Source organism: Pelodiscus sinensis, chromosome 23 (assembly GCF_049634645.1).
Source record: "Pelodiscus sinensis isolate JC-2024 chromosome 23, ASM4963464v1, whole genome shotgun sequence".
Classification (NCBI taxonomy): Eukaryota; Metazoa; Chordata; order Testudines; family Trionychidae; genus Pelodiscus; species Pelodiscus sinensis.
Window position 1 is genome coordinate 18,261,761 of NC_134733.1, and position 22,754 is coordinate 18,284,514.

General features: G+C 41.9%; 1 protein-coding gene across 5 annotated transcripts in view; it reads right to left on the reverse strand.

Annotated features, from left to right (window-relative positions):
- Positions 1-5,964: 5,964 nt before the first annotated feature.
- Positions 5,965-22,754, reverse strand: part of GNB1 (G protein subunit beta 1) — a 96,423-nt gene continuing 79,633 nt past the window's right edge. For all 5 annotated transcript variants that reach the window (XM_075906356.1, XM_075906355.1, XM_006119216.4 and 2 more), the window contains 5 exons: positions 16,755-16,821; positions 13,742-13,943; positions 12,659-12,875; positions 8,103-8,211; positions 5,965-7,667 (listed from right to left, as the gene is read on the reverse strand). In XM_075906356.1, coding sequence (XP_075762471.1) covers positions 8,105-8,211; positions 12,659-12,875; positions 13,742-13,943; positions 16,755-16,821 — 593 coding nt within the window. In that variant the 3' untranslated portion in view covers positions 5,965-7,667; positions 8,103-8,104. The remainder of the gene's footprint in view (positions 7,668-8,102; positions 8,212-12,658; positions 12,876-13,741; positions 13,944-16,754; positions 16,822-22,754) is intronic.

Consider the following 22,754-nt stretch of genomic DNA (forward strand, 5'->3'; position numbering starts at 1 on the left):
AGGGGAAAAAAACAGTCCAAATGACTATCTCCCCCCAGACCCACATCACAAAAATGCAGGAAACTGCTGTTATCTACCTTAAGAACAGCACTGAAAGGTCACAGATCATAATGCACTACTACAGATTTGAATTCTGAGAAACTGTTTGAAATGCAGTCAGGATTTTGCATGTCCATGGTTGCTGTTATTTACTGTGAAAGCTCCGAGAGGCAAGGACCATACTGTTCATCATGTACAGCACAGAACACAGCACTTTACATTAATTTGATGGTCGATAATGAATCTAGACTATGATTTAACTGTGCATGGAACTTAGGATGCCACATTCTACTCCACTACCTAGATTTCAAAGCAATGTTAGGACAGCTTGGTTACTTGGAAAGGGAGATTTTCTCCATTTCTTCCCTCAATTTCAGGAGACATTGTTTTCTTGTGGAATTAAATCCCGTAAAAGCCGTGTGCATAGGGTGTGGAGAAGAGAATGCGGGCAGCAGCATTTAGGCAAACAAAACCATTGACTTTCCCTATAGTACAGTGTTCTCTACACCATTATTGCAGATAACTGGTTTGAACAGCCCTACTACTGCAGATCAGTTTAAACTTATTATGCAGTAAAAGCCCTATTTTTATTACAGGGTTTGATTAGAGCCCACAGAAAATAGCTGCAGTCTCATACTTTTGCTGTGGTATCAGTGTAGGACAGCAGTCTCCAACCTTTTTAACCACAAGATCACTTTTTCAATTTAAGTGCAATATAAGATCACTCACGCAAATATCCTTGCCCCACTTCCTTCCCACCCCTTCTTTGAGGTCCTGTCCCTGGCTCCACCCCTTCTCCAAGGCCTCATCCTGCTCACTCCATCCCCCTTCCTCTCATATCTTCACTCACTTTCACCAGACTGCGGTAGGGGGTAGGGGAGCAGGCTCTGGTCTTGGGCCAAGGGGTTTGGAGTATGGAAGGGGCTCTGAGCTTAGGGTGGGTGATTGGGGTCCAGGAGAAGTTTTATGGTGTAAGCTCTGGGAAGGAGTTTGGTTGCAGGGGGACTCATGTCTGGTGCAGAAGGAGGTTCTGGGCTGGGACAGGGGTTCAGGAAGCAGGCTCTGGCAGGGCACCGTTTAACTGAGACAGCTTCCGGTTGGTGGAGCAGTGGAGTTACGGCAGGCTTACTCCTGCCCTGGCCCTGCACCGCTCCTGAAAACAGCTGGCATGGACAGCGATGGCTCCATGAGTTGTCCCTCATCTACAGGCACTGAGCCCCCAACTTCTACTGGCCACATCTCCCCCTTACTGATCAACGAGAGCTGCAGGAATGGTGTCTGCAGGCAAAGACAGCACATGGAGACTCCCTGCTCTGCCTCTCTCAGGGGCTGCAGGATAGGGTTGCCAGGTGTCCGGTATCTACCACAGTCCGGTATTTGCGCTCTTTGCCTAGTAAAAAAAAATAAATCAGAGAATACCAGACATGTGCAATGTCCGGTATTCTCTGATTTTTCCTGATGTGCACTGGACAGAAGCCTGGCGTAGGCGGGGGGAGCAGCTAGAAGGCGTGGCCACGATCAGCGCTAGGAGCCTGTGATTGCACAATCACAGGCTCCTAGCACTGATGGCAGCCCCGTCTCCCAGCCTGGGAGTCCCAGCTGGGAGGACGGGACACGATTGCTGCTCTGGGCACTTCAGAAGCCTAGCCGGGGCAGGGCGAGTGGCTGGGACTCCCAAGCTGGGAGCCTGTGATTGCGCAGAAGCCTGTTGGGAGCAGAGGGAGTGGCTGGAAGCCGGCCCCTGCAAGGCTTCTGTGCAGTCACAGGCTCCCAGAGCCGATAGTGGCCCTGCCTCCCAGCCTGAGAGTCCCAGCTGGGATGCGGGGTTGTGATCGCCGCTTATCCCACATTCCTTCCCCCTCCCGACCAAAAAATAACGGGTGTCCGGTATTTTTTGGGAGACCATCTGGCAACCCTACTACAGGGACATGCCAGCCACTTCCAGGAGCAGCAATTACCACAGGGATAATTACTCCAGCCATGACAGGTTAGGCATCTAAGAACTCACTACTCAAAATAATTACATTTAAGTGTAAGAGAAAAATGAAAGTTATGAAATGCACAAACCAGTCAAAAACCAAAAATAGCTCACTTTGCAAGCAGTAAAAGTAGTAACAACAAGCCCCCCTTCAACATACGTGTTGGGTCAGGAGATGAGCATGAAGGACGGTGTGTGCATCTAGGCTACAAGCCTCTTTCAAAAGAGAGCTGCTAGACTATAGCCAGTACTTTCGAAAAAAGCACCCAGGCAGCCTGGATACTCTTTCGAAAAAGCACAGTTTGCATTACATAGCGCCTTTTTTTGAAAGAGCGCTTTTGAAAAAACTGCCGTGTTCTATTTAATTTTGAAAGAATGCGGCAGCAGTCTACATGCAGGTGAAGTTTTTTAGAAAAAAGGCCACTTTTTTCGAAAAAACCCTGTAGTCTAGACACACCCTGAGTGTGACAGATTTGCAGTGCCAAGTTCTCTCCATCCCCCTCTCTGTGTGGAGATAGGGTACAGAAGTGGGGGAAGGAGGGACACCCTGACATCAGCACCCTCCCTTCTCCCTCCCATACACTGCACAGAAAGCAGGAGGCTCCCAGGTGAGCAGCTCCAAGGCAGAGGGCAGGAGCAGCATGGCAATGGGAGGAAGGGCAACTGAAGTGCCAGCACTTGATAGTTTCCTGGACAAACCAGTCAGGATCCCCTGTCAGCGGCTCCATGATCTACCGGTAGATCCCGACCTACTGGTTGGTGACCACTGGTGTAGGATAAAAAAAGAGGAAGGGATGTTACAGATGTAACATCTGTTTGAATCCAGATCCAAACTTAGCCCAACTTTGAGGACGATAGCTCTCCTATAGCTCATCTCCGTAATAGGCCAAATATTAGTTTCAAGTTATACATTATTCTCTTCCCTTCCCCAAGTTATAGTGTTCAGAACAAATATATCTGCTGAACAGGAGGGAAATGGCAATGCCAGGAAGTAATTTTATTTACACATCCATTTATTATTTCAAAAAATAGTTTGCAAGGGAAGACTGTTATTTGTTACATCTTCAAGGAATCTAACATTTGTTGAGATTTCTGATAAATGATACCCTGTGTTTACTAACCTGACAGAGTCAGTGACTCCTGGCATATATCCCCTTGCCTGCAAAGGGGTTCCCAGCAGCTGCCAGAAGCAAAAAGCAAACATACGAGTAAGAACATGGCACGGCACAGCAAATAGCAAGAAAGAATGGTTGAACTGATTCCATTATAATCTAGATTAGAAATGGGGAAAAATAAGGCCCGGCACGCCAAACCGCGGGATCCGGCTCACCACTGTCCTATAGATCATCAGGAGCCAGCACGCCAGTCAAACCGACCAGTTGCAGGGGCCATGTGCATCTTTGTAGGCTGCGCACCCCGGCAGGGGAGAGGGGGGCTTTGCATACTATCCCTGCAGCCAGAACAATCTTGCATCTCCTCATTGGCCAGAAACCTGCCTATAGGGGTTGCCTGGCCCATGGCTGCAGTGCAGGCAGCACAAGCACAGCTTCCCTCTTCCCTCAGGGAACATGGTGCTCCCAGATGCACATGGCCCCTGCAGTCAGCTGCTCTGAGTAGCATGTGGGGACATGGCAGGCAGGGGACCTGCCTGAGGGATCCATGGCTGGGAAATGCCTAGGTAAACACCTTCTTATCCCCAACACTCTGCCTCCCCTCCTGGACCAGGTCACAACTCAAATTCTCTGCATCTTCGCTCCTGTGCACACATTTCCTCAGACCCTGCACCACAATCCCCTCTGAGATTCTGTTCCCCTCCTTCAAGTCAGAATCTTCTCTTGCACCTATCCCCCCTCCCATAAACTGCACCCCTCCTACACCCCCATCTCCTTTCCCAGCTCACAACCCCACCCTTCACCCAAATTCCCTCAGACACCACACACCCATCTGCACCCCAAGCACCTATCCAAGATCCCTTTTGTACCCAACTTCCATCCCAGATCCTGCACCTCTTCCATTAGTATCATGGAAGAGTTTGCCCCTTGATCACTTACCAAATTTTTGGAGTGGCCCCCCCCTATCAAAACTATTGCCAAGCCCTGGTCTAGACAATCTCATAATTGAAACGTCTGTGCAATAAGAAAATATATCAAGCGAATGGGGAGTTAGCGGCAGAATCACTTGGAATTCTATAGGAGACAATTTGGAATTGAAATTAAAGCATTTCCGGTCACAAGCTCATCTTCCATTGGCTGGGAACAGTGATCTGTGGCCAATGGGAGCTGCAAATGTTTGTTTTAAATACAAGGAAGAACTTCTTCACACAGCTCACAGTCAGTTTATGGACTGACTAGGAGATGTTGTGAAGGCCATAAGAATGACTGATTCAAAAAAGGATGAATGAGAAAAGTTCATGAAGGAAAGGTCCATCAATATCTACTTCAAGTTGGTCAAGGCCACTACCCCACGCTTTATGGATTGCTAAACTTTTGACTACCAGAAGCTGGAATCAGATGAAAGGGGTGGGATCACACAATAAATGCCTTTTCTGTTAATTCCCTCCAAAGCATCTGGCACTTGCCACCGACAAACAGGCTACTGGGCTGGATGGCCATTTATGTAATGTTCAGGCACAGAAGTTCAAATTAAGGCTACAATTTAACAACAGTGACAATCATTTTCTTTTCCAACTTGCAGCTTTTGAACCCCTCCTTCCCCCCAAAAAACCCAAACTTATTTTGGGCTATAGCATTTACTGTTTGGTCTCAGCCCAAGCAATTATTTTGGCTGAGGGGAAGCAGATGAAAGATTTGAGGAAAATACAGTTGGCTGTTCCTGAGTCAGACAAAGAGCATAAACAACCTTTTTCCATTTTAAAAAATAACTTGGACCGATGTTTTGTGCACTGACAGTTCAGAACCAACTGTACTTTAAAATATTTTTTTAAAAATAACCCAAATATCTATCATGATGTAGTGTTTGTTTTTGTTTGTTTGTAAATAAATGTGAAGGGAAAAGCTTCCCACAGCTTTGGCAGGTACAGAATACATTTTATATATAGAAACTCAGCCTTTTAAATTTTTTTTCCTTACTAAGCATTATGTTGACACCTACTTACCCATCTCAGTGCCAAATACAGAAATTCAATAGCGTTACTAATAAGCAAATCTAGTAGGCCAGAACCTCAGCTGGGGTAAATTCACAAAGCACTCCAAGTTGAGGAAAAATACACACTATGCAATTTTCAAAGAGTTAAACTCTTGACTGTTTCCAACCTCAACAATTGTATGTTTAGATAAATGTAGCATTTTCTATCCAAGAATGCTTTGGCCATGAATACCAAGTGATCCATGTTCTACAGTGACCTTCACTTGGAGTGTATGCATAGACAGCTCCCATCGTTTTTTGATTAAGCTCTTGACTGGTTCTCACAAATCAAAGAGATAAATGTATGTCTTAAATATTTAACAATGCATAAAAATATCTGCAGTTGCTAAGCTCCAGATAAGTACTATGCCCTTAGTAAACCCTATGGGTAGCACACATTCTGCATTCCACATGGTCACTATATACTAATGGTAGCTGTACAAATCGTAGTGTTTTTGTTAGTGTTTTGTTTGGATGAAAGACTGTGAAACTGTTTGTCAGCTCTGCACATTTGTCACTCTACAACAGTTAAGCAGTATCCATTAGCGTGTATGCGACTTAATCAGACATGCAATTTTAAAGCATCTTGCATAATGAATTACACCTGGTTTGCCAATTAATATTGGGTGCAATTGGATGGAAAAACCAAACTACCTGAAAATGCTGAACTTAATCCAAAAGATACACCAGAAACTACTACAGCACAGACTGCCATTTTTCTGATGGGTCTGTTTGAATTTAGCACTTAAGATCTGTTAGTCTACGGAGTTTTGTTGCTGGAGAAAAAATTAGTCAGACCAAACTCATGTCAAACTGCTTTATTACATCTTAAATAACAGTACATTTTAATATAGTATCTATCTTGCATCCAGCTTTCTTGAAGTACACTGACTTTAAAATTAAATACAAAAAGGTGAAGAGGAGGGATACAGGGTGCGGAGAAAGCTCTACAGAGTAGTTTCATGAAAGAGAGGGAATTCATCTTTTTTATGCCAAATCCAGGCCTAACGCACAATTACAGCACATTTTTGTACAGAATGTTGCAGAAAAACAGAATGGAGAAAGCCACTACTGCTGCTAGGGAGGAGCATTTCTGGATACAGTGAAAATAGAATTTAAGAGAACAATCTGCTGTCCAAACGCTGCTGCTTTTAACATTTTATTTGAAAAGAAAGCCAGGAAAACCTGTTCATTACAAAAATGATTCTTATCAGATGTAAATAACTCATTCTACAAGAAGAACTGGCTGTGAAGAATTAATTTAAAAAGATGGTCTGGGTTCCCCAACCCCCACCCCAGAATATTTGACAGCGGTCGTTTGAACAGGCTGTTTAAAAAAAAGTGACTTCTCACGCTACTCCAAAACGTGCATAGCTTTGTACTTGAAGTCTTCATCGATTTATGCACAGAGTAGCAACAAGAAATGAATACAGCGGCAATGGTTACAGGTTTTAAACAGGTTATTTCTTTAAAGAAAAGAACATCTAAAGACTTAGTCCAATATGCACTTTTTAGCATTTCTACAGCATGCGATTCTAAGAGTAAACCCACCCAATATGGCAAACAATCAAAAAAAATTTTTTTGTTTAACTTAGAAAGTTTAAGATCATTATTTTCAAAACATTGATTTGTACATCATTTCATACACAAAGAATTGACTTAATAACCAAGCGCAGGACAGGTCTCTTTTGAAAACAGAGATTCCTGGTTGTTGAGACTATGGGGTAGTGTTAGGATATATAAACTGCCCTTCCAAATGGACAAAGAAAAGAGTAGATTTTTTTAAAAATCCATAGGTTTCGGGGTGGGTGGGTAGAAATTTAGGATTTTCATTTGTTACCCATAAAAGGTGAAAGGTTCTTTAAACAAGCATTCGATACCATGTACAGCATGTGCTTGGTTTCCTTACTTCTTAACATTATTCTATAGATGCAATGTTTTGTGCAACAATTATCTGTGACACTAGACAGAAATAAAAAAAAGTAGGGACTAAATTTACAGCATTAACAACCCCAGACACACTGGGCTAGGATTCCCTTGTTTTGCTCAGTTATTGACCATAAAGAAATGTATTTAAAAAGGAAATGTGAAAAAAATAAATCCTTCTACAAACGTGACTTTAAAATTTGAAACCGTGAGAGATAAAACAAAGTTCTCAACTTTAACTTGAAAACTACAGTGAAGTTAAGTTTGTTTCACAATTATGCTCAAGTTTATTTTCTGGTCATGCTTTTATGATAGTGTTTCTTTTTTAAATTCGCAAGAAAAAAAAATGGTCCCAAAAGGAATGCACAATTTCAGTTTGCTTACAACTACAGAAATTCTTCTTTGAAAGTTAATTGTGCTCTTCATTTCAGCAATAGGAGATGGTAAAGATCTTGCCCTTTGAAGTTTTGAGGAAAATGGGAGGGGGGGTCCAAGTTAGTATGGTTGGATTGGATACGCTATCATTTTAGTTTTCAACCGTTGGAAATGTCTTCCAGTCACGGTGGAGTCCATCGCTTGTCTGGCACACAAAAAGTTTTGTTAAAATGTATGTTCTAACACTAACATTAAATTCTGAGCTGGTTAAGAACTGACTTATCTGGTAGATCAGTTTATTCTCTCTCACCCTCTACTAATAGCTACATCCATTATTTCATCATTTTCAAAAGGTTTAGTAATTTTTATCAATCTTGACGTGAAACCCATTCACCCACCCTTTACCTTGACAATGAAAAAAGTCTATGATACCTATCAAAAAAATTATTTCCCCATAGCAAGTATAATTTTACAAGGCTGAATTATAACTTATTCCTAGTATTTTAAATTATTTTTCTAAATCAGACTGGAAGCTTGTAGCATAATCACAGGTGCAATGTACATTTGAAATTAGAAAAAAAAAATTATAAACCAAGTAATTAAGGACGTTCTCTGTCTCGTGCCCCCCCCAAATACCTACATTCAGTTCCAGATCTTGAGGAAGCTATCCCAGGATCCTGTTGCTACTGCCATACCATCATCAGTCACACCTAAGCAACTGACACGGTTATCATGGCCTGCAAGGACACCTAGAAATAAAACAAAATACACATGAATATTCCAAAGTTTTGATGACTACATACTTCATTTCAAGCAATACAACAGCAGCAGCTTATGTTTATATTGGATGATTAGAAAATGATATTAGCTTGACTTAATTACACAAGTCTGATTTTGATAATTCTTTTCTTCCCTTCCTCCCCCCCCCCCCCCCCCCCAAAAAAAAAAAATCTTTTGGCACTATTCACTAGGAAATGATTGAATTAATCAGCAAGGGACTCCAAAATGCACAATATGGCAACATGGAGTGTCATAGCCACAAGATTCTCACTTGATAGGAATAATCTCCAATAATCACACATCAGTTACAAAGTCATCACCAGCTTATAAAAATACTGCTGACAGCATGCGCCAAACAGTTCTGAATTCTGTATTTACTAATGTGTTGCTGCTAAATTCAATTACTTTCCATCTACAGTGTTAGGGGCCAATTTATCTTGTAAAAACACTTGTAAAAAACAGAGTTAGGCTGTAGCATCTTAAACATATTAATCTCGTTTGAGCCCTTGCCCTCCTCTTGGGTGTACGAGCATGTGTGTTACGAAAAGCCAAACAAAAACTGGCTACCTCCATACATTAGATTTGCCAGTACGGAAGATGCTTCCATTCAACCAGTGTGTCATTTTGAAAAATTTAATTGAGAGAGACTGAGATACTTACACTGAGAAAAGAAAAAAAGAAGAGAAAGGGAGTCAGTATGTTTTTTTTATATGGGTATTCAAAGGAAAGAAGGTAAAAAGCACCTATATTTAAGTCTTGCTCTGTCCATTATATGATCAAAAACCTGAGCCAAAGAAGTTTTAGTGATGAAAGAACATAATTAACCTCTCTTTGCACAAGTAACATTTTTCACATGACTCTGCACACTCCTGCTGTTAATTGTTTTCCTATATAATTAGCTTTTGCAACATGTTTAAAAGAATTTAGTGCTACTACATGTTTTAGAGTGTAAAACATCCAAAGTTACTCCTTGGTGAAACATAATATGTAACAGCAAGTTAAGTGAGTTCTGTAACAGTATATTGGATAGTATTGCTAATCTCCATATTAAAACTGCAGAATATCAGAGAGTCTTCCATTTAAATCAGAGGGCTTCTTAATGCAATGAATTCTGCACTTCTGGAGCAGCAGACATGATAAATGTACAAGTGGTTGATAACATTTTTAAAAACTGATAGTGCCATATAGGAAACCTGCTGTCACTGCTCATGAAATGGCTCAGAACTATTCACGGGCACATTATAGTAGTTGTAGTGTGGATACTGTCTTGGTTATTAGTGTCCAGAAGTAAGTGTTTTCCAGCTAGGAAAAGTGAAAGAAAAAGATTCCATAGGATACATACACTCTAGACAGAAGAGGTACTCCAGTACCAGAAGTTAGGATAAATGTGTAAAACTTAGATTATTGTGGTGAAATTTAATGTAGCAGTACGTCAAGCAAAGTACCCCAAGAAGCAGCGTGTCTGACCAGTTAATTTGTGACTGAATCAACTCATGCTAAGATTCTAATAACTGATTATAAACATGTGATTGCACTCATCTGCAGACTGTCTTCCCTTCCGCCTTATTAAGCATTGCTGCTCCCTGGGACTCTCATCACCTTAATGATCCCTTTCCCATTCAACATCCCTGTATAGTGAGATTTATTCAAGGAACTAATAGGATTTCTGAGGAAGTGGGAGACAGATCAGCTGGAGTAGGAAATCTATTTTCACCCCTCCCCTTCCACTTTCCTTGAAGGAGGGACATGTAGAAGAGACTATCTCTGATCAACCCAATAAACCAGGAAACTGCAGAATCCAAGACACCAAAAATAAACACTACACCCATGAAACAGAATCATAATAGGGCAAGGTAATTTAGAGAGTTTGAAAAGTCATTTTTCCTACTTAAAGTCAACCAAAGTACAACCTAGTACATTGTTAAACATGTACTGAAGACAAATCACACTGCATTAGTACAAAAATCAAAGCAGGAAATGGAACTAGTATTAGTCATTTCAACAGGCCAACAAGCTCATCACTTCCTCCTAATCAGCTTCAAAGTAAAGAATGGTCACTAGGGACCAAACAGTTTTCTCCAAGAGAAAAACTATAAAATGTAATATGATGCCACTAAGAATTCCCTGATCTGCTTGGTTCACCCACCTAATAGTTTATCACAGGGAATTGTTGTAGTGTTGATCCTGACATTACCACGGAGTTCTGAATTCCTGCAGGAAATCCAAAAGCAACAAAGCAGCACCTTATATTCATCTGCTCCGTGGATTCTCAGATGGAACAGCAAATTACTTTATTTCTAGCGCACTTGATTTAAAGCCAGTAGTAAGGAAGACAACACATTTATGAAGAAAAATTCTCTGCCTATTGCAGACTACCAACTTATTTTCATTTGCATGTCTATTTCTGGCCTCAAGTATCAAGACTGCACATTTCACTTGTAAACAACCTCACCTGGAGGCTCTGTCCCTCAGGCTTCCATTGGCAGGAAATCACTATCAATGGGCACTGTGGGAAGGGAGGGCAGTACCTTCAGGGGAGCCAGGTCAGCACGGACCACACAGATCCCCCTGATTCTCCGGCACACATACTAAGCAGGGACTGCCCAAGGTAAGCACCCTGCATCCCAACTCCTGACCTCAGCCCCAAGCCTGCTCCACCACCCTGTCTAGCTTCCTCCTGGACCCCACAACCCCAACCCTAAGCTCCCTTGTGAACTTGAACTCGTGTCCAAACCCCACACCCGGACTTCAACCTCCTACCCTGAGCCTGCTCCCATACTCCAATCCCCTTTGCCTCAGCCTGAAGCTTCCTCTTATACCTCAAAAACTCATCTCCAGGCCCCCCCCCCCAAGACCTTGTCCCTCCTACTCCAAACCCCTCAGCCCCACCCCTGCCACATATAGCCCATGTACAGAACTGATTTTGTTATGTGCACCAATATGGAGGTGATGTGGTGCACCTCATCTCCATATTGGTGCACGCAACAAAATTCATTCTGCATGCGGACATAAAAATTAGGAGGGAACACTGATTGTGGGAAAACCTTGAATAAGGTGCATTTAGACAATATAAACACATTTCACTTATTTGAAAAATATGTTCCTGGTACAATTAAATAATATAAACAGCACTGAACTCTGAGTTACTACTGTGCTAATTTCTGAATAGCATGATGGAAAGTTTCATATTTGTTGGGAGAGGGCAGGAGAAAAGATGAGCTAGCCATGGGGCAGAGCTGTTTACATTACAGTAAAGGTAGTGATGACACAAAGTCAATGTTGCTGGTGTCTTCTCAATTATGAGCACAGTGTTCTCCTCAGAATTGATCAGGTTTGTATCAAGTAATATTTGTTTATTACTTTCCTCTAGACACTAAACAGAACTAGTTTTTTAGCCCTATGCTGATTCCAAGGATTAGAAATACTCTCTCCATTAATCTAGTCTAGCGCCTCCTCTTTACATTGTGTAATCATAAACAGATGTTTTGTGGCCATTTATGACCATTTCTACTTTTCTTGTTTTAATATCATTAGTTTATATTTTATGAACCAACAATCTATACTAGCTAGGTTTGTAAATTAAATACCTATCTTCTCCCATTAATTATACCCCTAAATAAGGATCCAGGTATGCTGTATAGATAAAGCATTATGTTAGTGAGTACCAACATCCTTACTGTGATAAGCAACAGAACCTCTCCACTTTTGAATTTCATCTTCAAAAGCATACCAAGTCTCACTGTGAATTAAATGCGCAAATGAAGCAGCCTTAGAAAATGTGGAACAAGAGGTAATAAAGGGTGAGTTTTTAATAAGTACTATCTAGAACTATTTGCTGTGTGAAGAATTTTGAGGTAATAAATCAAAGGCTACAAATCTCTGCTTGACAGTTACATTACCTAAAAATCAGTGCAAATTCTCAGAGGAATACTGAACAGCTTCAAGCACTGCAGTGCAGCAGAGCTACCAACTCTTATCCTGAATCATTTCAGTGAAATACTAATGACAATTATCTTTGTATAAATATTATGCATTTGTAGACCCTACATAAGTGAAGTGATTAACAGTAGGTGTTTCATAAAGTGTCAAATACTTTTAAGCTGTCCAAATGTAAAATAAGCTCTTTGAAAGTAAAAATATATTTAGTTTTCCCAGATGTTGCTCTTTTACTGAGTTCGGTTTGTAGAGCGCAGCTTTGTTTTCAGAAGCCCCCTAGTCTTCACTAAAATTTACAAATCCATGAGCATGTTGACAACACAAATAAAATACCTTTACTTGGGGTGTCACAGCAGATCACATCACTGAGTTTTAACGGTGAATAACAGCACTGTGTTAACATTTGAGTAAGGCCTGTCAATAGGCCACCCTGTTAGGTGCAGCTGAGAGTATTAAAAACCCAATGCAGAAACTGTTTACCTGCTCTATCTGCTTTCAGTGTGTCCCACACATTGCAGTTAAAGTCGTCATAACCAGCTAGGAGGAGACGTCCGCTTTTGGAGAATGCTACAGAGGTGATGCCACAGATGATGTTGTCATGTGAATAAACCATAAGTTCCTGGTCAGCACGAAGATCAAAGAGCCTGCATGTGGCATCATCTGAGCCTGTGGCAAATGCATTGCCATTTGGGAAGAACTTTAAAACAAAACAGAGATATTAAAGAAACTTTGTGTTTTGCAGCTTTTGGGAACAGGGCTTTTTCCATTTGGCCAACTACTAAGAAATCTTAGATAGTGCAAAACATGCTAGATCACTTTCATTAGTACTTTGGAGTATTCAGGCAGAGAAAAGCGGTCTTATGCCCAGAACTGGAAGCTAGGAACTAAAGACTGATTCCTAGCTTCGTTTTACTCCCTTTCTGTTCTTTGCCACGTCCCTTTGTCTGCCTCAGTTTTCCTATCTGTAAAATGGAGATAAAAGTACCTTATCACAGAGGCAATGTTTTAAAAACTTTCTGAAGATGAAATACTATGTATTCACAAAAGTGTGGTAAACACCTACCAAACTGCCACTTGCAATTTATGCAATACAATAAGTTGAATGTACAGGACTGAACCTCTTTAGTCTGGCACTCTCTGGTTTGGCAACATCCGTGACCCAGCATGATAGGCAGATCTCCATTTATGGGTGTGGCCAAGTTTCCGGGATCCCAGAGTTTGTTTACAGCCACTAAGTCCTGCCTCTCAGCATTCTATATTGTTATTTAGGTCTAAATTACCCCTAAAGGTCTTCTAAGAGTCCATTAAGCAGTGGAAGTGTTGATAATGCTGCTAGACGATATTCATCTCCTGTGGCTTGGCAAATGCTCTAATGTAGCACCGAAGGTGCCAGACTAGAGAGGTTCAACCTATAGTTTGTCAACAGTGAGAAACACTTTTTACAGGAAAAACTGTGCTATAATACTCCAGGATGCACAATGTATTAAATTCTAACAGTTGACTGCAGAGTACACCATGAACTTAAAACCCAGCCCAGTCCCCCAAATCAGCATTTATACGCACACAGATGGCATTGATGTCTGACTCGTGGCCAGTGAATGTTTGCCGACACATTCCTTCTCGAACATCCCACAGTTTGGCAGAGGCATCACAGGCACCAGAAACAAAACACCTGGCATCAGGAGCAAGAGATAAACTCATGACATCCCCGGTGTGCCCAGTAAATGTGGTCGTCTGCTGGCCAGTTTCAATATCCCAAAGGGCGCTTTATAGAAGGGAAAAGGGGAGAAGAAGATTAAAACCTGACAAAAATTAGAATAATCAAATAAAATTGATTTTTTTAAATTAAGTGTTGCAGTACATTATTAGAAGGTCTAACAGTGAGAAACAGGCTGTAGCTCAATTTAGGGAAGTGAAGGACCAGTCAATTAGTGTCCCCCCCCCCCCCCCCCCGCTGCCTCTATCAGAAAGAGGCAGCAAGGGGCGGGGAGAGTGGAGGAGGTACTTCAAACCAGCGGTACCACATGGAGCTTGTGGCCAGACCCCAGGCTCCATGCGGCACCGCCGCTTTGAAACGCCACGTGCAGCCTGGGGTCAGCTGGGGTGTCCCTAGGCTGCACGCAGTGTTTCGAAGTGGCAGCGATGCGTGGAGCCCAGGATCAGCTGGGGACCCCCTGCTGACTCTGGGCTCTATGCAGCGTTGCCACTTTGAAATGCCATGGGGAGCCCCACATCAGGCTCCTCAAGGCGTTTCAAAGTGCCAGCTCTGAGTGAAGCCCAAGATCAGCTGGGGACAGGCTCCACCTCGCTGCTGTTTTGAAACGACACAAGACGCCTGACGTCAGGCTCCCTGCAGCATTTCGAAGCGGCAGCGTTGCACTGAGCTTGAGGTCTCCCCAGCTGAGCCCCCGCTCCACGCGGTGCTTTCACCTTTGGAGTACAGCAACAGCTGTTGGGAGGCACCCTATCGATTAGTCAATTAGTCAATATTTAACATCCTTAGCTCAATTAGGCTAGTTTATCACTTGTTTTCTTGGGTGTAACTTTTGTATTTAAAATAAAAAGGGAAGAATTAACCCAAAATATGTGGGAAGAAGATACTCTGCTTTAAGATGTTTTGAATATCATACACAATCTCTCAGTCTTTGCCTTAAAAAGGCACCAGTACTTTCGGATGGAGCCACATATTTCTGGTTACAGAGCCTAATCTCCTTGGCTGGGTTATCAGCAATATAAAGTGAGCAAAGTGACTAATGTTCATTATTGTTGATGCATGGAGTTCTGTAACATGGCAGTGTTCTAACACTAGTGTAGAGCTGTTTTAGAGTAGCACCCACTACTGCTGCTATAGTTAAGATTGAGTCAGTGTTTCCATTATTTTTTTTAAAAGCTGCTTTTGGAGGGTGTATATTCAACCAGAATAATTCACTGTTACCTCATGGCTGTCAGCGCCCCCTCTTTTTCATTGACAGCAAGATCACCACAGTGACAATCATGGGATATAAAAAGGGGATGAAATACTGACTGCATCATCCACAAAAGCAGCAGACTTTCCAGAGATGTTTAGAAAGAAAGCATTTAACTTGTCTGTTCTCCTTCCCAGAAAGGCAGCACAACGCAGAATTGTGCTTTGGCTTAGAGCCAATGCAAAAGCCAGTTTTGTGTTTTAGGGTTCCCTAGCTATGTAAACTGTGTGTTAATATATCTGTTTCACCAGTCGGTTCCAACTTTGATATGAAATTGTCCTTAGTGTTCCAGCTCAAATCCACTTGCAATTAGAAAACACAATGCCCGCCATGTCAGTTCCCCATTCTAGGAAACTGCAAGCTTAGAGGAAGGAGATTACGGACTTCCTCCCTCCACAAACGAAGGGAACCATCAGCATAAAAGGAGAAGTTTTTTTTCATAAAAGAACTAGCTTTCATTATGAACCATGTGTGTTTCAGAAATGCATATGCAGAAAGAACAAGACAAAAAGAAATCCCTTGCCAGTGGCTGGGCCATAAGAGAAGGCCGGAATTTGTATACTCAACATTCTACTAGGACTTACAAATCATATGAAGCATTCAGTACCTATTACACATATACAATCTTGTACAAAGAACATCACTTCAACAATTCCATTCCATTTTGAAAAATCATGTTAATATTCAAGAAATTTGTGTACAATCAATATTGATCTTAAGCAACCACTCAAAAAGGCCATTTAATAGGAGGGTCTTTATGCAACCAAAACAACTGGACTGAATGGCTTAGGAAGACTTCAAAATAATCCCTTAAGGACTGTTGTCTAGTGGATGTACTACTATCTTTCCATTCAACATGTACATTTTTTGTTTACATTTTTTTTTTGTAAAATGAGTATTTATTGGTTAAACAGGTGTTTCAACAGGCCACATTACTAGCAGCACAGAAATTCTGTGCAAGTCCAGAAACATTACCATTCTAGTTCTGATAAATTAAAATAAAGTCCATAGTAAGTATCAATTCACCGTAAGAGCAGAAGAAAGACTGAATCTTCTGAAAATCTTGAATGTTGTTAAAGGCTTATTGTATAGCTCTGTAACCTAAAGGGGCTTTTTCTCTGATTAGGGCAGAAAAACTAAAAACCACATAAGAGTATAGCCCACAAAACAAGATTCCTTTGATATAACAGGATTGGGGAAACTTTCTTGTGGCAAAAAAGCTTATTTTTAAAACTTTAATTTTTTCTTCATTAAGCCATAACTTCTCTGAATGAGCTCTTAGAGACCATGCATAAATAGTTTTACAGTTTAAAAATACTGCGTTCTATTTGAAATGTTAATAAAAACATCAATAATGGAAATTACTCAGCATATGCTTGTGTCTGCTTGACAGCACTATTTCCATTGGTGTGTTTATCCTAAATTGCAAGCTATCAGACATTTTTATCCATGCTGTCTTATGAGAATTCCATACCAACGAGTGCCAACATAAGATTCATATAGCACATTATTACTATTAGGAAGTGTTGTGACAAATTCTCCCATAATATATTTTCTGTATTTTTACATATGCAGCCATTAGCACAAATTAGTACAGTTTGACTACTTACCAAGTGGTGTCTCCAGAACTAGTAACTATTTGATTATCATCCAGGAAACGGCAGCATGACAAGTAACCTGCAAAAACAAAGCCACAAATTCTTGTCTACTTTTCAGATTGAGTTAGTCATGTATTGAACCCTTCTTTCTTGCACATACTGAGCATGTCCACAGTGTAGTCAGGGGTGTGACTGCAGCATATGTAGACATAACTCAGACAGCTCTAATCTATTTAGATGAAATAGCTGCAGCAGCCTGGACTAGCCCCCCAAGACCATAACCTGGCCTCCAGGTGGGCTTTTAATACTGTGGCTTCACAACACCATTATACGGGTATCTAGGGCCATGGTCACCAACAGGTCAATCACACAGAGTCGGCTCTGGGGCAGGCACGTGCTGGTTTCCCTCTGGGGGCGGGGGAATCCCGGGAGGAGGCAGATACAGGGGACTCTGCCTCCACTGGCACCCCACTCCCCAGCTCCCACTCCCCAGCCACAGAATTCTGTCCCCACTCTCCTCCCCACTCCCTGAACACTGTCCCCACTCCCCTGTCCCCAGCTACAGAACTCTGTCCCCACTCCTCGAACTCTGTCCCCACTCCCCTGTCCCCACTCCCCGAACTCTGCCCCCACTCCCCTGTCCCCGGCCACAGAATTGTTCCCCACTCCACTGCCCCCTGCCGCAGAACTCTATCCCCACAAAATGTATAATTATAAATGCTTCATTTTAGATTTAATTAGCATGAGTAAAAAACAGACCATTTATTTCATAACTATAAATACGAGATTTTAATTTTATACATCGCATAATTTAAAAATAAACTGTTTATCAGAGTGTGTAAGTAATGGCTGGGGATAGCAAGTGATGGACAGGAGGAGAATAGAGAGGGCGGGGCTTCAAGGAAGTGGCAGGGCGGTAGATCTTCGCCTGTTCGGAGATTTAAAAAGTGACTTGGATGTAAAAAGGTTGGAGACCACTGATCTAGGGTATATCTACACATGCTGCAGTCTTGCCTCTGACTGCAGAGTAGACACAATCAGTAGTGGCTCAGTGGAAGCCACTAAGAATAGCCAGAAATTCCAGAAGCAGTACTACTAATCAGAGAGTTGGTTAAGGACCACTTTAATTTACAGACTGAATCTTACAGCAAATCTGACATTTTCTGATCTGCTTATCCAAGCAAAGAGTAAAACTCAAACCTAGAAAACACAAGAAGTCCATTGGCTGTTCAAGAAAAAAGAGGAGGCTAAATGATCAGATCATAGTCTTTCACATAAGACGAGGGTTGAAAATTCTCTTAGTTCTTATTTGTGGCAACAGGGGCTGGGAGCATAAAGGATTCAGCATCCAAGCAGAAGAGATTCATCTTGTTTGGGAAGTACTAAGGCAACATGGAGAGAGAAACTGGTGGATTTATACACAAAGGCAACAAACCCTCATGATGTTACTTGGAAACCCTCAGGATGTTACTTTAGGGAAAGGTTGCGGGTATGTCCCTTGGGGTATGTCTACACAGTTATACCAAAATAATAGTCTGCATCTACTCTACAAGCAGTTATTTTGACAATGTCAAAATCACATTGAGCTAGAGGACTTACTCCGACTCCTGTAATCGTCATTTTACGAGAAGCAAGGGAAGTCGGAGGAAGAGTGCTCTCTCTTGGACTTCCTGCTGCGTAGACCGTGCCAAAAGCCAAAATAAGCTATTTCGACTTAAGCTACGCAAATGACATAGCTCAAGTTGTGTAGCTTATTTCGGGTTTAGCCCTGCTGTGTAGATATGCCCTTGGGGACCAGCTGTGACAAGAATAGCCTAGCAGAAGCAGAGAGAACTCACTGATGGATGGAGGGATGACCCCTCCTCCAGAGGCTTTATCCATTTGTTAGCCAGCCAGAGGAGGAAGGGAGCTGACATCTTTTGCAATGCCTTTTACTTAATTTAAATCCTAGTTCGGACCACATGAAGCCTCTTTTGGCTTTATTTCAAGGGCTCTCCACCCCTTCTCTTGTGACTAATTTCAGAACTGTTTTTTACGGATGCCGCAGGACTAACTGATCACTTGTTTGGGGGTCAGGAAGATGTTTTTTCTTCTTATTGGGGCTAAATTAGCATAGGCCTAGATTTTTTTTCCTTTCAGCATCCTTCACTCATGGTCAGGTTAAACAGGAGAGGGATTTAGTAATTCATGCTAACACTGGATAGGAATGTTAGTTTGTTGCAACGTTCAGCCATTTTCCATCAGCTAATTAAAGCTGACCCTCAGCTGTGCCCACAAAAGCTCATGATACCTTCTATATGTTTTGTTAGTCTTTAAAGTGCGACCAGACTATCTGTTGGGTTTTTTAAGTTTATCCTGCACAGCCTAACTCGGCTACCCCCTGAAGCTTCTAAAAACGTGTGACAGTTCCATTTTACTTTATAGAATGTGTCTTAAAATACTTTTTATGGATTATAGTTTGCCTGATTATCACAACTAGTAAGTACCTTATTTTAATGATCAGTCAACAGCTATTTCATATAGAATACACAACTCCAATGAACCAGATAGCTAATCTATGTTTTAAAAGTAAAAAAAGTTAAGTGCCATCTACAATATGGTTTAATACAGTTTTGTTATTCTTTTCATTAAAGAGAGGCTTAGAAAGGTTTGCCCGATTATAACTATTCATGTATGAATAACCTTGGTTTCCTTGAATGAACAGTTCTCAGAGGATTCCCTTTACTCTGTATAGGCAGAGCTTGATCAGGCAGAAAACCAGCAAGAGAGACAGCCCACCTGATGTTTCCTCTTAAGAGCTGGTAAAGGTTTTTCCGGAGCCATGCTGGCAGCCTCTGGAGTAGGAGGCCTCTATTTTGCTGCATCTTGGGATTTTGTTCTTTACAGAAACAGAGGCAGCTTAAAGATGACACACAGTTTCAGGGTTGCAACCGTGACAGATATGACTTATTACAAGCTGATTCCCTCCCTCAGGTTGCTGTGTGTATTATTATTGAATGTGCAAGTGAACAAAGACCTGCTGATGTAGCACTTAGTATGTCCCATACTCTGAATATAAGCACATCACTACTCAAGTGACTGGCAGTAGGCAGTATCTTAGAGATAAACCAAGTCCTGTGATGTTCAGTTGGGCTCTTAAACAGCACAAGCACTCTTTGAACCAATGTTCCAGCCCAGCCCAGGCAGGATACCAAGCTCATTTATATCCTATTTCTGAGTGGCTACTTCTTCTCATTCAGCTTGCAGTCTTTCCTTTTCCCTCAACTGCACATTCCTTCAGGAGACAGAAGTCATTCCAATGAATTATTTCAACTTCTGCTGAAATATGAGATGTTACTGCTGCAATGCTCTTGGATGGAGGGGAAAGGAGGGGAGGCTCATCCCCTTTTCTTTTAGCTGTTTTTGTAGATATTCTAAATGGATCCTTCATATGCATACCTTTGTCCTTGCAGTGATAGCTCATTAAACTTTATCCCTAGCTATAAGAGTCAGCCAGAGTCTGTGCTACACCTCTGAAGAGAGGGAACCCATGAGAGCGGAAAGAAGGCTTACAGTCTCTAAGATTCTGCTATGGCCCTAATGTTGCTTAGAGGAGCCCCAGAAGAGTTGTAGCACAACGTACTCTGACCACTTTCCCACCCATCTGTCCCCTCTGACCTCTAGCACAGAGGAGCAGCGTAGGACAACCCACACCCATGTCACGCTGGGGACAATCCCCCAGCATCCAAATTCCCCTGCATCTAGCTCTTTGCAGTCCTTCTGGAAGCTTAACCACTGAAAAGGAACAACTGTAGATCCTACAACTGTGCACTACAGGTCATAGTTTTTAGTGATGAAATGGATTTTTTTAGGGCTTTCAGATATTTCTATGACCAGCTAAATATCTCCAACTTACAAGAGCAGGAAGATACAAGTCAGTCTGGGGGTTAAATCTGAAGTTCAGGTCAGAGATTCTTAATTGGGAGAACTCTGACCAGCCAATTAAATAATTCTGAGGTCTTTAAAGGAATGATCAGTATCAGTGATTGAACACGTGGGGACAGCAAAGCTGAATGTGGGTACAAACTTGCAAAAAAAATGGAAACCCTGAGAAACAAGCCATGGTTTACACCAAAACTCAAAGAACCATTATGTCTGCCTTCCAGAATGACAAAGATGATTTAAAGACAAAAACTGGAAAGACATGATTTTCAGGCGATGCTCTGCATCCCACAGCTCCAGGTGAAGGAAATGAGCTGCAAGGGCAGCACCTCAAATCTTTGGAACTTAATGAAACCCAGCAAGATGAAATTGTCTTGTTCACAGAAATAAAAATTGGCACCAGCAATCAGTCAGATAGCTGATTGCACTCCATGGTAACACAAACAAATGGCCAATTAGGTTTCTCTCTCCAATCTGAGTTTGTAAATGTACTGTTTCAATATCAGGCTGGAGCGTGGATACAAGAGAGAACAATATCTTTAAACAGATATGATATACTATAGTGGTTTTACTTTCCAGAAAGGGAAAAAAAAGTTGTGAAATGAAATAATTCCCTTTTGTAGTCACTAAAAACTTTCTCTTTGTGACCTCCAAATACTAGATATTTTGATCAAACTACATTAAGTTTCCTAGGATATGGTTTTATAGTAAGAGCCTTCTCTAGTTTTATAGTAAAAGCCACTGCAGACAAATTCCGTAAGAAGTTGGGACTCATGTACTTCGGGAAAATTTTTGTCCAATTTTCTACTACGAAGTTGATTACACATAACAAGAGTTGGATTGTTTTTAATTTGCGTAACAATGCACTTGGTGACAGGTTTTCTGTAAAGGACCACTGTTTCTATTTGAGGAAATGAGCAATAAAGTTATGTACAGTTATTACAGTTATTATTTAGATGTTTAAAGTGTCACAGAATTTATCTACCATATATTTGGCAGAGTTTGTGCATATATATGTTCTTGAGTCCATTTGTTCAAGAACTCCTCCTAAACAGCAAGAGCTAGGACCGCCAAATTCAGTATGCTGCAGCTTCCACTTTTCACATTTAGGGATCACCAAATGAAATTAATAGGCAGCAGGTTTAAAACAAACAGAAGGAAGATTTTTTTCACTCAACGCACAGTCAGCCTCTGGAACTCCTTACCAGAGGAGGTGGTGAAGGCTAGGACTTTAACAGGGTTCAAAAAAGAGCTAGATAGATTCATGGAGGTTAGGTCCATCAATGGCTATGAGCCAGGATGGGTAGGAATGATGTCCATAGCATCTGTTTGTCTGGAAATGAGTGACGGGGGAGGGATCACGTGAGGATTGCCTGTTGTGTTCCCTCCCTCTGGGGTATCTGGTATTGGGCACTGTCGGCAGACAGGATACTGGGCTAGAGGGACCCTTGGTCTAACCCATTATGGCCAGGACAGTATGATGGGTGTGGAATGTGACTCTCATAAAACAGAAAGGGACGGGTGTGGTAGCAGGGACAGTTATACTAATGAATGACCATAAGGAGGCAGTATAAGTAGCCACCCCAGGGAGTTGCCAGCAGGTGGGAAGCCCGTCATTCTCAGTTGCATGACCTACACTACCCTGGATTGGTCCTTGGAGTAGCCAGCAGCTTCCCATATCCCTTTCCCAATCGCCTGCTCAGACCCCTGCCCCCCAACTCCTGCCCTGAGCCCTTCCTCACTCCTGACTCATACAGCCCCCCTCACACACTCAGCCTTCTACCCTGAGCCCCCCACATTCCCAAGCCCCTGCTCTGACTCTTGCACTAGTCACACTCCCTTCCCTGAAGGACCCGAGTAACGCCAGGTACTTTCTAGTAACAAATACACTGCAAGCGAGCAAAGATGATGACCGAAAGGAACAATTTTTGAAAAAAAGATCAAATCCTCAAGATGTATAGACTGGCATGGGGATGACTGATTTTGGCATGGAGAAGAGGAGTAGAGAATGTTACTTATTTGAAAAGTGAATACACAAGAGAGGAAAATGTACTTAAATAGGAATGCACAAAAGAAATAGGATCATACAAC